Genomic DNA, 15,266 nt, shown 5'->3' with positions numbered 1-15,266 from the left:
ACATTGTAATATAATATACAATCATGGTGCTGAATAAGAAATGATGATAAACACCCAACCTGAAGAGGAGGAGGACAGCCTGAGGAAAAGTCTGGAAGTTGTTGTTCCTGTTAATCTGCGTGTGATCCTGCATGGCAATCTTCCCAAACGTCTGGTGTACAACATGACATATTTGATCTTTTTTATTACATTATACAGTGAACCATTGCCCATGAGTGTATCACTTTGTCATTTTATTTCTGGAGAGCATAAGAAAATCTGGGTGTTGAAAAATGACTACTAAGCCGTATTCATTTGATGTCATATCAGCAAGAGTGGCTAGCGTTAGCCACCTTTTGATTGTTAGATGGCATTCATGTAGCCAACATTCTAGTAATGGTCTGAGCCTGTGGTTAAGTGTCAAAAGCAGCATAATAAACTTCTCGAGAAAATGGATAGACTTGAGGTAACCTGTTAGCGACATTCTCTGCGCACTCTCACCTGCATGCCGATGACGGCGTAAATGAAGAAAATCATGGCAATGAGCAAGGCAACATACGGCAGCGCCTGAGAAGACACGAGAATAGAAAAACAACTTAAATGGACGTGTTCAAAAAGCAGCTTCTATTGGTGTAATAACCTGTTTGACCAAGTAGTGGTGATTGGTTACAAGATCGTATTCAAAGATCATGTAATCATTTGTGTTAAAAAGTACTACCTCGCTACTGTGTAATGATACAGTAATACACTTGTAATAACAACCAGACCTGCAACGACTTGATGAAGGTCCACAGCAAGGTGCGGATGCCCTCCCCTTTGCTTAACAGCTTGACCAATCGCATCACTCGGAAGAGGCGGAAGAACGTGATAGACACTCGAGAGCTGTCCTCTCCGCTCTGATACAAACACAAGAACACACACCGGTGAGGGACAGTCCATTAGCTGTACAAACACACACATACTTGTTTTTGCTGATTGTTTACGTACGCTGAACTCTGTCACCACAATGTCCACCACGCTGCCAACCACGATGAGAGCGTCGAAGGAATTCCATGCATCCACAAAGTAATGCTGCACGTGCAAACACACACAGGCACACGCGAACAAATAGACACAGGTGAGTGCTGTTGCTATGGAAACACATCCCATGAAAAAGACATCTCACCCTAAGTCTGAGGGCTAATAGTTTGAGCAGCATTTCAACAGTGAAGAGTCCAGTGAAGACCATGTTGAGGATGTCCATGATGTGGCTGAAGGTCTTGGACTGCTCGTAGTGCTAAACACAACAATTACAATAGTCAGACACAATCCCACCTATGGATGGTCCCACTTTCCCTCAGTCTACCTCAACTGGACTCCAGCCTTAGTTAACCTGGCCTGCCACCCTTCAGTCCCATCTTTCCTCATCTTACCTGGTCAGTCCCATTTTGCCTTATCTTCACCCAGGCGTGTTTGTCTGGGCCCCCCGCTTCAGTCCCACCGCCCCTCAGTTCCACCCACAGGTGTTTACCTGGATGGCGAGCGTGACGGTGTTGAGCAGGATGAGCACAAACATGACGTACTCGAAGGCCGTGGAGTTGATGATGGACCAGAACTTGTACTGGACTGGGTTCTTGGGGATGTAGAGCTTAAGGGGCTGAGCCTTCAGAGCGTACTCGACGCATTGGCGCTGTGGGACGAGATACAACTTCAATGGAGGACTCGAGCAGACGTGCACACAAGTGTGTAAGCCTTTTGTGGGGGCTGGATGGGGGCAGCGGTTTTGGGTCACCTGGTTCTTGTCCAGTTCACAGTTTTTATACTCCTGCTCGCCCTGCTCCCTGAATGTGATGATAACAAAACCCACGAAGATGTTCATCATGAAGAAGGCGATGATGATGATGTAGACGATAAAGAAGATGGAAATTTCCACACGGTAGTTGTAGATGGGACCCGAGTTCTCCCCGTTGGCGTCGATGGCTTTGTATAGCAGACTGGGGAGGGGTGGAGGAGCCTCAATGAGTCATCAAAAAGCTACTGCACACACGCTAACACACACACTAACACAAATATTAACGCACACAAGACTATCACACACACAATAACAATAACACGCACACACCTACCAACACTCACAAGCATAAACACCCGCCCACAACCTCTATCACATGTATGCTAAACACACTCACAAGGACACGCAAACCCTAACATACATATTTAAAAGCACACACAATGCAAAAGCGCGTGCACACACACACTCAGACACACACATAATGAGAAACTACTTACGCGGGCCAGCCCTCAAACGTGGACACAGTGAAGAGTGCCATCATTCCCATGAGCACATTATCAAAATTGAAGTCACTGTTGTGCCAAATTCTTTCTCGCACCATTGGATGGTTTACATCTCCATCTTTGTACACCACAAACGTCCCTCTGTGTGCACACACACGCACACACACACACATACTATACAGGTAAACATGATGTCATTGTGGTTTAAAAAAAGACATGAACGTTTGACATACTTGCACTGTTCAGGAGTGTGCTTGGCCTCATCGGTACAACGATAGAATTTACCCTGATGACACAACAACACAATTTTTGACCACTTACACACATATAAATACACTGTACAGACAGTTGAGGGTTAGTGTCACAGGAGTTTACAGTTGGAATGCACTGAAGAGTGGTGTTATTTGTGCCAAGGTTTCCCTCACCTTGAACAGTTGTACTCCAATACATGCAAACATGAATTGGAGCAACGTTGTGACGATCATAATATTTCCAATGGTCCTGATTGCCACAAACACACACTGGACCACGTGCTGTGATACACACACAAACACACACGTATATACATAAAGCCTCATCACATGGACTATCTGAAGAATGCATGGCAGCCATCTTGACCTATATCCCAGTTTGCTTACCTTGAGGCCTTTGGCTCTGTTGATGGCCCTCAGAGGTCTGAGCACACGGAGGACCCTCAGGATCTTGACCACTGAGATTGCACTGGAACTGCACGTACGGACACGAACAGGCTGACTCGCTTAGCTCCGTATGTATTAAACATGTTCCGACATGTTTAGCATTCTCTTATGTAATAATTTTTGTGGGGGAACCTATCCTACATCATTTTCTAAAAACTCCCCTAACTCCCCAGTCAAATGCCATTTTAGGCTATTACAGAAAGAGCATAAAAATACACAATGAGTTTTCAGCGACTAACAATTCCATAAAAATTCATGCAAATGGCGATTTACGAATCAGCAAAGGTTCACTGTGCAGCTCATCGACAAAAGAGAGTAAATACTGACTGCAAAAAGAAGGAGACGAGTGATACGCTGACGACGAGGAGATCCAGCAAGTTGAACCAGTTCCTGCAGAAGGAGCCCTGGTGCAGGAACGCTCCGTGGACTGTCATCTGGCGCCAAGACAGGAAGTGAGCGTGCGGTACAAACAAACCTGTGTGCGTTATCACATTCTCTTTACCTTGAATAAGATTTCCACTGTGAAGATGGAGGTGAAGGCGTAGTCGGCATAACCCAGAACCTAAACACACATGTCGTGCTCATTCTTAAATCAGATAAAAAATACAATTTCAAATTTGAAATTGATCACTTATGGATGGATGAATTTGGGTGGGTGGGTGGGTGGATGGATGGATGGATGGATGGATGGATGGATGGATGGATGGATGGATGGATGGATGGATGGATGGATGGATGGATGGATGGATGGATGGATGGATGGAAGACTGGAGGGATAGATGGATGGATGGATGGATGGATGGATGGATGGATGGATGGATGGATGGATGGATGGATGGATGGATGGATGGATGGATGGATGGAAGAGTGGAGGGATAGATGGTTTCCTCTGAGGATTGTGGCTTTCCCTGCTCCACATTCTAAAAACATGCACGTTCGGTTAATTGAAGACTCTAAATTGTCTATGGAGTCTATATATAAGCTCTGTGATTGAATGGAAGAGAAAGTGGGTTACGGGAAAAAAGTGGGTGAGAGTCTGAAGCTGCTACTATATGTTGCTCGAGATAGTCAAGAAAATTTGACTGTGGGAACGAGCTGATGATAAGTCCTTAATTGATGATGTTCGTTGTTTGACAATGGGGTGATAGAGAAGATATTCTGGAGTGCACAGATGTGCTCCAGTCGTAAATCACATGAGCACTCTGAGCTGTCTAATTATCCGCGGTAAACTCCTGGGGGGAAGTAATGTGTTTGACTTGAGTGGAACGTAGTTTGCGAAGTCGACTCTGCATATGAACCAGCCTTAAGAGCAGGCACACGCGCACACACAAAGCTAACATCTGTGCAATTGGCGAGCTCGTTGCGTGACTGCAGCTGCTGCTGCTGCTCGCCGTGTGCGTGCACGTTTAGACTGGTGATGTTTCCGTCAGCCGCTGACCCACTTCCGAAATAATCCGCTCAATCCTCTGCCGTGGAGATCTCCACGGCTCCTGCCGCTGATCGCCATCTCTGTTGACTTTTTTGAATCCCACAATATACTTGTGTTTGGCCGTACTTACGTTGTTGCGGAAGGAGTGCGCTCTGATGGGATCCTCAGCGGCCAGTGAGCATGAGCTGAGGATGATGAAGACCAGGATGAGGTTGGTGAAGATGTGGTGGTGGATTAGAGTGTGGCACGCCACTCGGATGCTGGAGATACACATACGGAAAACATGCGCTCATCACGGCACGTCATCAAAGCCAATATGCGACGAGCAGGAAGCCAAACTCACGGGTTGGTCTTGCTCAGGCAGAAGAACGCACTGCCGTCTGGGATGGGAAGAATCTTTTCCTTGGGTGGGGCCAGGTCAGCCATTTTGAGCTGCACACCGCCGTCTAGTGGAAGGCCACAAACAAAACAAGAGTTTCTTCAGAATGTCATGAAAATCAGATTATGTCATCACCTCAGCATATTGTATGACATCATCTCACCAGCTTTTCCTCCTGGATACTCGTCTTTGTACTCATTTGCATATGGTAACACATACATGCACGTGATCACACGCACATGGTCACACATGGTCGCACATCATCTCACCATCTTCGCCTTCCGGAATCTCCTCCTCTTCCTCGTACTCGGTGTCTTCATCAATGTCCACCTGCGGGCACGAGGTTAAAAAGTGACTAAAGGAGCCACATGAAATCAGTCATCATTATCATCAGCACCTTCACTTCCTTCTCCTCCACCTCTTCCTCGGCTTCCTCCGTCTTCTTCCTACATGAAGACAAGCAACAGAGCGTCAGCCTCACTTGCAGCTGATCATTCCTGCCGCCACTTACTCTTTTGCCTTGTCGTCTCCATCCCCTCCGGCCAAATTGTCCACAGCAATGGCCAAGAAGACATTGAGCAGGATGTCTGAGGCGTGTTAAGAACATTACAGGTTGTTTTTCTGGCTCTTATTTAAGCAAATGTAGTCCAGCTCCGACCATTTCTCCACTGACTCGAGGAAATACCTTTCCTATGAAAATTTACATGCATTTTATTATTCTTTAACATTTTATTGAGTAGAATGAAATAAAAATACAAGAACTCTGGAGCTCAATGCTCCTTTTCTAATGCTACTGTGGAGTTCCTCAGGGTTATCGTCCATTTTGATTGAACACAGACACGGCAAAGGATACAGTTGCCGCAAATGAAGAGAATAACAAAGTAGATGCAGACAATCATCCCAGGAAAGACGGGGCCGCCGTACGCCATGATGCCGTCGTACATCACCACGTTCCAGTCCTCGCCGGTCAGGATCTGTAACGTGCCGTCAGGTTATCTTGAGTCGGTTACACACACAACAATGTGGCGGAAGAAAAACGTGGCGATTGCTTACCTGAAAGCAGGTGAGCAGCGCCTGCGGGAAGGCGTCAAAGGTGCTGCGCTTGGTCTGGGTCTCGTCAAAATTGAACTTTCCACCAAAGAGCTGCATGCCCAGCAGGGCGAAGATGATGAGGAAGAGGAAAAGAAGCAGCAATAGCGAGGCGATGGACTTCATGGAGTTGAGCAGAGATGCTACCAGGTTGGACAGAGCTGTCCAATGGCTGTACAGAGGAGATCATGTTCAGCAGTGGTGGGAGGTACAAAAGTAGGACAAAAATGACTGTGCAAAGAAGTTTCATCATGCATTGTCTCCTCACCGTGTGACCTTGAAGATACGCAGCAGGCGGACACAACGCAGCACAGAGATTCCCAACGGTGGCATGATGTCCAGCTCCACCAGAATGGTTTCCATGATGCCGCCGCACACCACGAAGCAGTCAAAGCGGTTGAAGAACGCCACGAAGTAATGCGCCAGGCCCAGGCTGTACATCTTCAGCAGCATCTCCACCGTGAACAGTGAGAGCAGTACCTTGTTGGCGATATCTGCCCTCCACAATGTAACACACATGGCAAAAAGTAAAACATACTACATGGTAACACAGACATGGTAACACACAAAGAGTAGCACGCCAAAATGCGTGCCGGCTCATCATCATGAACTCCATCGCAACATTTCTAGAGGCGAGGGCGGCGGCCGTACCCTGCACCTGCGTCAGCCAATCAGGTTGGTTGTAGTGCTCTGAGGCGCTGAGCGAAGTGTTGAGGAAGACGAGCAGCAGGACCACCCAATAGAACGTCACAGATTTGACGGCGGTACGACAGTTCCTGCGACACACACGGTTCCAGCGTCGCAACGTCCGACTGGATCCACAATACATCACTGTGAGGTCACTTCCTGTCAGTCTGCCTATACTCTATCATAAACATTTCTTGTTCTTTTTTTCAACTCACCAGCAGCCGATCTTCATCATTCGAGCACTGAAACAAAACAAAGGGAAGGTAACTGCTAAGCTAAGCGGCCGACTAGCTCCTGTGTGCTTTGATTATGTTGGTCACCTGCAGGCCTGGCAGCAGTCAGTATGTTCTTCATCAATGTTTTCCGTGTTCTCAGAAGCTGTTTCGCTGGCGGGAAGACTTGCTGAGTGGAAGACAAGACAAACTCATGCAACTGTTGACATCAGTTGTGAAGTTCAGCAGATTTGCTGATACGAATGCTTGATTGACCATTGTTTGTGTCTCACCGTGTGTTTCATTAGAGTGACTGAACCATCCAAACTTTCCTCTCTTCTTGTCTGATAAATCACCCAGAGATGGACCTAAAATACACATATTATTACCTCGTATGTAAACACACACACACACACACACACACACAAACACACACTCACGTGAGTTTCCATCCTCATCCAGTTCGTCCATGTCCTCAGCCTGAGTGATCCAATCCATGTATCCACACAGGTCCTCCTCCATCTGCTGCTTCTCACGGAGCTTCTGGAAATCGCCACGAGCCTTCGCCTTCTCCCTCTCTTTGCTGAACTCTCTGAGATGTGGACACCACAACACTCAAGGTTTGACAATACTCGCTGCGGACCACGCATGACATTGGCAGGTAAAAGGCTCTCACTCATAATAGTGTAAGAGGGATGTATTAAGTTTGAGTTCTTTCAAAAGTTTACTGACCCACTGAGGACACCAAGAACCAGGTTGAGAACGAAGAAGGAACCAAAGATGACTAGACTGACGAAGTAGACCCACGGGAGCTCAAAACCGATAGCGTCGTTCATCTGCGCACATGAGCAGTGTGGTCATGAGAGGTAATCTTGACTTCTGCCCCTGATGAGCCCTCGTAGAGCGTATTGGTTGATTGGGTCTGACCCAGTAGAGGACGTCGGTCCAGCCCTCCATGGTGATGCACTGGAACACCGTCAACATGGCGAAGAAGAAGTTGTCGAAATTGGTGATGCCGCCATTGGGCCCGTCCCAACGGCCGCGACACTCAGTGCCGTTCACCGTGCACTGGCGGCCATGACCCGCGAAGGCGCACGGCACAGGGTCGTCCTCCACGTAGGTCTCTGCGAGGACAGTAAGACATTACGTGCAGCGGTCCTCAGGAGGGGGTCATTTCAGTCATGAATAATTTTTAATGAACATTAGGATTAAAATATAAGTGCTGCACACCACTTTCTATGTAGTAGCAAGTTCTGTGCATGCGTCCGATGAAGAGCTCCAGGCCGATGATGGCATAGATGATGATGACGAAAAGGACCAGCAGAGCGATGTGGAGCAGCGGAACCATCGCCTTCATGATCGAGTTCAGTACAATCTGCAGACCTGTCACACACGCGCATCAGCGGCGGTCAAAGGATATTGCCGACACAAGCCCCAGCGTTGCACACTTACTCGGAACACCGGAAACCAGCCTGAGGGGCCGCAAGACCCGAAAGGCGCGCAGAGCTTTGACATCCAGACCTCCAGGTTTGCCTGGCATGTGGTGCGTACTCGCCTGCTCCCCTGACTTGTGGGTCATGGTCTCCAAGACGACACTGAACAACCTGTTGCGGAGATAGGAAGTCACATCATCAGACCACAACAACCAGAGCCGCAATTGCCCAACACTGTGTGGAAACAAGATTCCAGTGGCGTGAAGGATGGTCCACGCTACATTTGGACTTGGATAGATCACATTCAATTAACCTGGACAGAACTGAAGTGGACCCTGAAGCTCATATTTAACAAGCTGAGGACAAGTCCAACTCATTCTAAATGATTGTGACAGCTTAACACATAGGCACGATAGAAAATCAGTTTGATATATACCAATAAAACAACCATGTAACAATTAGATCACAAACACAATGTAAAAGTGATAAGTAACAGATTAAACGTGTGATGTTTCAAAACCATTAAAATGTGGATCAATCATGTAACTACAATTATCAAATTAACAACTGTGGATAAATCCACTGTAATTTCAAATGGAACTGCTTTCTGAGTTGCTCTTGTCTTGTAACCTAGTTTTAAACTGTGGCCGAAACAACATGGAAAGTCATAAAATAGACTTGTTATCCTAAAGAAGACGCAAATGCAGCACAATGGCGGTCTTTAGGCAGGAGGAGCGCAGTGATTTGCTGTGGAGTCATCGACAGAAAGCGGGGCAACCTAACTATAAATGAGTCGATGGAGGGCTTTTGGCCTCCGGCCACCATGACGACAGTCTTCATCACGACCCCGAGGACGTTCAGCGCGGGCAACGGTGGCCAAACGTTGCGAGCACCAGCGAGAGGCTCCGCCGGCTCGCCGTGACGAGCCAAGCGTTACACACGCTCTCAACAACGGCGCTGAATCACACCAAATGTGGCAGCGCCCAAGGCGCCCACTCGGGACGCCCGACAAACGAGGACGTCAGCTCACGTTTGCCTCGACCCTCAAACACTTTAGCGCCGCGCCGCTGCACTGCAACCGCTGACACTCAATCCACTCACCCGCTAGCCAAGATTATAATTTATGAATAATAATAAACTAATGTAACAACAATGTAACAACAAAAACAACACCAACAAATAAAATAAATAAGTAAAATAATGTAAAAAGTACACAGCATTAACAATAATGTGACAGCTAAACAATAACATGACATGTTAACACAAGAATAACTGCTGGAGTGCAACTACTATTCATTCACCTAATAGTTAAGATATTATGTTAATTTAATACATAAACAAGATACAACGTCACGCTGCATAATTAACAACATAAGAAGTACTATTTAAACTTTATCATAAACTGTAGCTAGCTATATCGTAACTAATAAACTATATCGTAATAATGTGATAAAGCTAGGCTTAACTTACCCGACGATGACAATAACAAAGTCCAGAAGATTCCAGCCATTGCGGATGTAAGAACTTGGGTGCATGACCAAACCGTAAGCCAAGATCTTCAGGAAGGTTTCCACTGTGAAGATGATGAGGAAGACATACTCCACTTGTTCCTAGAAAATAACACATGTATCGATGATTGTCCTCAAGGTGTTGAAATGTCCTGACTTTGTATCTAAGTGTCTTATCTTCCAAGCATTTTATAATTTTACAGATTAACTTCATGCAGGGAGATAGTGGTACTATACATCAGCTCACCAGGTCATGGTTGGTGGAGTTGGAGTCATCCTCAGGAAACGGTTTGGACACACCCAGTGCGACACAATTAGCAAAGATGGCTAACAGAATGAAGATGTCAAAAGGCCTGTGGGACACTAAGGAAGCTGAACTCGGGACAAATGTTTACAATTTATAAAAAAAAAAAAAAACACAAAAAACACCAAGGTCTTTAACTCTAACCCCCAACCATAACCCTAGCCCCAACCCTAACCCTAGCTCTAACCATAGCCCTAGCCCCAGCCCCAACCCTAACCCTAAACCTAAACCTAGCCCTGACCCCAACCCTAACCCAAGCCCCAACCCTAACCCCAACCCTAGCTCTAATCCCAACCCTATCTCTAACCCTAATCCCGGTTGAACAGTGGTACCAGTAAGTAATGTCATTAGCATGATAATAATTAGCTAACTAAAATAAAAAAAGATACTTCCACTCAACAATAGACAGTGCAGCACGTCTGATTGGGTTGTTGAGCTTCAGGCAGTACAGCGCTCGGGGAGCTCGCTGGACCTGATTGGTTCCCTGGACCTGGACAAAAAGTGATATCATCAACCATGTGGTTTCTTAGTATTGTCGCTTGTTTTGAACTCAGAGTCCATTAAAAACTGTTCTTTTTTTTTTTAATTAATGGTAATAAAAAGAAACTACCAACATCCCTATTTTTTAAACGTGAAGACAATCTGCAATTGTAGTATTGACACAAAGTTGATGCACAATTTGTCTTCGCGGGCCAAATATAATTACACTGTGGGTCAAATTTGGCAAAACTTTCTTAAGATGTTGGCTCACCTGTTTCTTTGCATGTTGTCCTCTCCTACGTTGCGTTCCGGTGGAACTGGTGGTCGAGTGGAGGGTATCTGTCCGAGTCATTCTCACTCCCTGGTCGTCCCCTTCCAGCTCCTCGTCCCAGTCCCCGCCGTCTCTCTCCTCTCCCCCACCTCCGCCTCCTTCTCCTCCGTCCTCCTCCCCACCTTCCTCACCCTCACCGCCACCATCTTCACCATCCACAGCATTGGCGTAGCTGTTACATGCTGCGCCTGAGAATGGACATGAGGATTCAAGAATGCTATTAGAAAAAAAAAAATTATTTCACCATCATCATCATCTTCATCAGCATGGGGTAGCACAGTAGCACTTCCCTCAGTTATGAGGCCGCTTGAAATAAGAGTACATGTTCTCCTTGCACCGGTTCTCTCTCAATTCCATGTTTTAATGCGTTTTTCTGATCTGCCCTTCTGAAATGACGACCCTGGTGGTTAGGTAGCGCATCTACTTCACTGTTCTGAGGTTTGGTCATGGCTCTCTTCCAGTTTGTTTTGCATGTTCTTTCTCTCTGTGCTCATGTGAGTCTTCTCCAGGTATCCCAGCATCCTCCCACATTCCAAGAACATGCATGTTTGAAGTTTCTCCGTTTTCTATACGTGCAAATGTGACCCTACAATTAGCTGGGGGCCAGTCCAGGATGTACCGAGCCTCTTTCCATAAATCAGCTGGCATAGGCTTCAGCTCACCCATGACCAGAATGAGGATAAGCAGACAGAAAATTTGAAAAGAGTGATGATGATGATAGAGAAGATGAAGGTGACGTAAACACACCAACATTGTAGTGAACAGCTGTGACCTAGATCTGTGTGTGCGCGTGTATGTGTGCGATATGGGCCGTGATGTGTTTGCTCGTTATTACCTGAGGACCATGAACACACACATACATACACACGAACACCGTAACACACACACTATGAACATCTCAGTAAGATTATTGCCGCCTCGCTCGACCTTCGCATTGTCATTTTCCTAGATTTCCTGTTTCCCACAATGCCTTGCTGTGTCCAGCTGTGACACAAAGCTTATAAGTCTTTAACACACACACTCACAAACACGGCGGTCAGGGCATACAGATTTCACTGACACTGTTGGACAAAATGGCGTGCTAATACAAACTGCTGCAAGCGCCTCCATGCGCTAACATGCTAGCATGACTACATTGCAGAGCTCAGTACGCACTGTAATTAAATTGAAGCACCGGTAGATACTTGTACAGACTCTCGAAGTACTAATTCAACAGCTTTACTTAAAGAATAAAAACTCAAAGTACTAAAATAAAAATATATATAATCTAAAAAAAATTACTGTCAGTCAGATTTGTTTTGAGAACTTGGCGAAACCAAAAAAGGTTTCCTCTTTTAATAATTTAGTACATAGTGAGCGCACTGAGAAGATGAAAATAGGACTAATATTTTGTTTAACTTTTAAACCCAATAATTCCCTTTACTGAGGCCCTAAGTGGAGAATATCTTTCTTCTCCAAATCGACTACGCCGTCGTTAATGCGCCCTAATTCATATTTAGGCTATTTTTGTTTCGTATTGTCACGGTGATTGAAAAAAGTAAGTAAAAAGTAAATGGACAGTACAGATAAAGGCGATCTTTTTAAATAAAGAAAGTGCAAATAACCAGGCCTCTGAAAAGAAGTACGGATCTGAAAAGTCGATTAAGTACACCAAAACAGTGTTTGTACTTTAATTACTCCCCACCACTGTTGAATTGATGAATAATCATGTGAAGGATGAATAATAATGGGTGAATAATACTCACGGAAAGGAAGCAAATAAATGAGTGGGTAAAGAGTGAAGCGAGCCTGCAGGGGGCGCTGCTGCTTCTGCTGCACTAACTTAACATGATTATTTTGTCCTCGGGCTGCTGAGGAGACGAGGTTAGGACAGTGCAGGTCACATGACTGTTGCTCACGTTGTTTTGTTGTGTGAGTGTGCGTGTGTGTTGTGTATGCATTTGTGTGTGTGTGTGTGTAGCTGGTAGAACTGCACACAGATACACCCCCCACCACACACACACGGAAACACACAGAGCCCCTGCGTTGCCCCATGAGAATCCGCCTAATTATGCCCGAATTATCCCGAGACAACCAAGATCATCCTGACAGTAGAGAGCGTGCATGCATGCATGCATGCATATACAAGTGTGTGCGTGTGTATGTGTGTGTGCGTGTGTGTGTACTCGTGTGACCTCAATGGCTGTAAGACTTTTGGAGGAAGTCCTTCAGCTGAGTCGAGGCCCACTTCAGCGGGATTGGGTCGTGCTGTCGGAACACCAACTGTGCATTTGCGTGTGTGTGTGTGTGTGTGTGTTTGTGTATGAGAGAGTGTGTGTATGTGTCTGTGTAGCTGAGCATCACTCGCACACAATCCTCATACGCCTTGTTAACTTCCTGCTTTTCTGCTACTTCCTGCTGTTCTGTTCTCTGCGTGTGTGTGCGTGCGTGTGTGTGTCTGTGTGAGTATGTGTATGCCCTCCAGCCTGGTCCAGCTGGGAAGGTCATTAGGTCATTTAGTCAACATCATTGCACTTTTCGTTTTCTTCACAAAGGCATAATGTGTCTCTTCCATCCATTGTCTATTTGCGCTTGTTCTCACTAGGGTCGTGGGTCAGCTGGAGCCTATCCTAGCTGACTTGGAGTGAGAGGTGGGTAACATCCTGGACTGGCCTTGCCAATCAAATCTTTCATCGTCAAAAAATGCAGCTCTGCTTACCTTGCACAAATTACAAACTAATTGAACCATATTTTCCCCACACATAAAGCAAGCGCTCCATTCCAGTACCACTTGTAGATGCAGCATTTCACCACCAAGCCACTGGAATACATGCCAATTAATGTAGCGGTCTGACATGACATGGCCAAACACTACCACTATGCTCACAGGATTTCAGTAAGTTGAGTCAAATACAAGGCACTGGAACAAAAGGATGGAGGGATTAGCTTCACCGCCATGGCAACCGACGATTTAGCGCTCATTTCCATGACAACGCTATCAGGACGCTGGCGGACGCCATCTTAATTCCACAGGAAGTCTGATCCTTGCAGGATGGAAGGATTAAAGCATATTCACTGAGGTATGCGGAGGTCAATGTTCATGTGGGGATATTAAGGACATAAATGACATTGGCAAGTAAGACGACGTAAACGAGCAGGATGCTGATATTAGCATTGACATCATGAGCTTGGTCATCTTCGAAAAAAGTGCAGTGTAAACAAATAAAATGGCTGGATTACTGAACCGTGATGCTGGTATTAGTAATAATGGAAATGTTGGAGCTAAAATGAATACTGATGTTACATTCATTCATTTATCCTCATTAGGTTTCCGGGCGCGCTGGAGCCTATCTCAGCAGTCTTTGGGCACAAGGCGGGGGACACCCTGAACTGGTTGCCAGCCAATCACAAGGCACACACAGACAAACAATCATTGGCTCTCACACCTACGGGCAATTAGGAGCAGCCAATTGGCCGACTATGCAGGTTTTTGGAATGTGGGAGGAAAACAGTGTACCCAAAGGAAACCCAAGCAGGCATGGGGAGAAAATGCAAACAGGAAGGCAGGAGCACATCCCTTGTCATCCTTCTTGAAAGGAAGACCACCAACTATGTCTGCAAATCCAGAGTCACTGTCCCTGACTCCCTGATGCTAGTGTGATGACACACTGTTGCAGGACACAGCTCCAGTCAACTGCCTCACCATTGGAGGCACAAAACATGGTCCACTCTATTTCCTCTGTTGAAGTTCTGCCAGAGTTGGGAATTGAAACACCTTCTGACAGCGAACTCTGCCAGACGTTACCAGCAGAAAAATATGGCTGTATGGATGGATGGACGGATGGACAGACAAACGGGCGGTCGGACAGTCGAATGGACGGACGGACGGATAAACTTACTTTTGTGGTTGTGCTGCATCTCTTCTGGTGGTCCACTTCAGGTTCCACTTCAGGCATTCATGTTGGTCCCTTCATGGCTCCTACCAAAACAAACAAACAAAACTTTGCATACTGGACCGGTCCGCTTGGTCGAGATGCCCCAGTTGCTCGTCACTCACGGTTTCATCTGATGTGTTCGTTTTTTTTTTTTGTTTTTGTTTTTTTCTGTTACGAAGCCGAGTGATGTGACGAGAACGAGTAGCTGGCAGGAGAGAAATTCAGCTTGGCTTCACTAATCTGAATCTCTTCATCTCTCCTCCTCCTCTCTTGCTCATTTCTCTCTATCCCTCCCTCTCGCTCTTCCTCTTCCCTCCTCCCCCCGCCCCAATTGGGGATTAAATAGGAAAAGGGCTGTGTTAAAGGGGAGGAGAGCTGCAAATAAATTAAAGGCACAGAAAGCAAAGATTATACCTGACATGTAAACACAATCACACCTGACGTAGAAACAATGGTACCTGACATAAGCACAATGACACTTAACATGAACACAAGCACACGACACGTCAAGACAATCAGACTTGACATAACGACAATCGTACCTCGCAT

General features: G+C 46.1%; 1 protein-coding gene across 1 annotated transcript in view; it reads right to left on the bottom strand.

The window, feature by feature from the left end:
- The window catches only part of cacna1fb (calcium voltage-gated channel subunit alpha1 Fb), a 39,526-nt gene that overhangs the window by 5,328 nt on the left and 18,932 nt on the right, over positions 1-15,266 (bottom strand). The window contains exons 5-39 of the mRNA XM_088369239.1: positions 14,682-14,761; positions 10,744-10,991; positions 10,382-10,482; positions 9,936-10,041; positions 9,651-9,790; positions 8,200-8,351; positions 7,978-8,130; positions 7,675-7,871; positions 7,480-7,583; positions 7,188-7,339; positions 7,041-7,115; positions 6,856-6,937; positions 6,751-6,777; positions 6,500-6,660; positions 6,117-6,342; positions 5,813-6,020; positions 5,613-5,733; positions 5,271-5,346; positions 5,157-5,205; positions 5,029-5,089; positions 4,724-4,826; positions 4,511-4,640; positions 3,454-3,513; positions 3,279-3,385; positions 2,892-2,979; positions 2,679-2,786; positions 2,487-2,539; positions 2,248-2,394; positions 1,751-1,952; positions 1,490-1,648; positions 1,145-1,255; positions 967-1,050; positions 747-875; positions 481-546; positions 60-151 (exon numbers count right to left, since the gene is read on the bottom strand). Coding sequence (XP_088225365.1) covers positions 60-151; positions 481-546; positions 747-875; positions 967-1,050; positions 1,145-1,255; positions 1,490-1,648; positions 1,751-1,952; positions 2,248-2,394; positions 2,487-2,539; positions 2,679-2,786; positions 2,892-2,979; positions 3,279-3,385; positions 3,454-3,513; positions 4,511-4,640; positions 4,724-4,826; positions 5,029-5,089; positions 5,157-5,205; positions 5,271-5,346; positions 5,613-5,733; positions 5,813-6,020; positions 6,117-6,342; positions 6,500-6,660; positions 6,751-6,777; positions 6,856-6,937; positions 7,041-7,115; positions 7,188-7,339; positions 7,480-7,583; positions 7,675-7,871; positions 7,978-8,130; positions 8,200-8,351; positions 9,651-9,790; positions 9,936-10,041; positions 10,382-10,482; positions 10,744-10,991; positions 14,682-14,700 — 4,097 coding nt within the window. The 5' untranslated portion in view covers positions 14,701-14,761. The remainder of the gene's footprint in view (positions 1-59; positions 152-480; positions 547-746; positions 876-966; positions 1,051-1,144; positions 1,256-1,489; positions 1,649-1,750; positions 1,953-2,247; positions 2,395-2,486; positions 2,540-2,678; positions 2,787-2,891; positions 2,980-3,278; positions 3,386-3,453; positions 3,514-4,510; positions 4,641-4,723; positions 4,827-5,028; positions 5,090-5,156; positions 5,206-5,270; positions 5,347-5,612; positions 5,734-5,812; positions 6,021-6,116; positions 6,343-6,499; positions 6,661-6,750; positions 6,778-6,855; positions 6,938-7,040; positions 7,116-7,187; positions 7,340-7,479; positions 7,584-7,674; positions 7,872-7,977; positions 8,131-8,199; positions 8,352-9,650; positions 9,791-9,935; positions 10,042-10,381; positions 10,483-10,743; positions 10,992-14,681; positions 14,762-15,266) is intronic.

The sequence above is a fragment of the Syngnathus floridae genome, chromosome 2 (assembly GCF_059516105.1).
Source record: "Syngnathus floridae isolate MCC-2025c chromosome 2, RoL_Sflo_1.0, whole genome shotgun sequence".
Lineage (NCBI taxonomy): Eukaryota > Metazoa > Chordata > Actinopteri > Syngnathiformes > Syngnathidae > Syngnathus > Syngnathus floridae.
The sequence above is the reverse complement of the archived record's forward strand: the minus strand, read 5'-3'. Positions and strand labels throughout refer to the sequence as shown.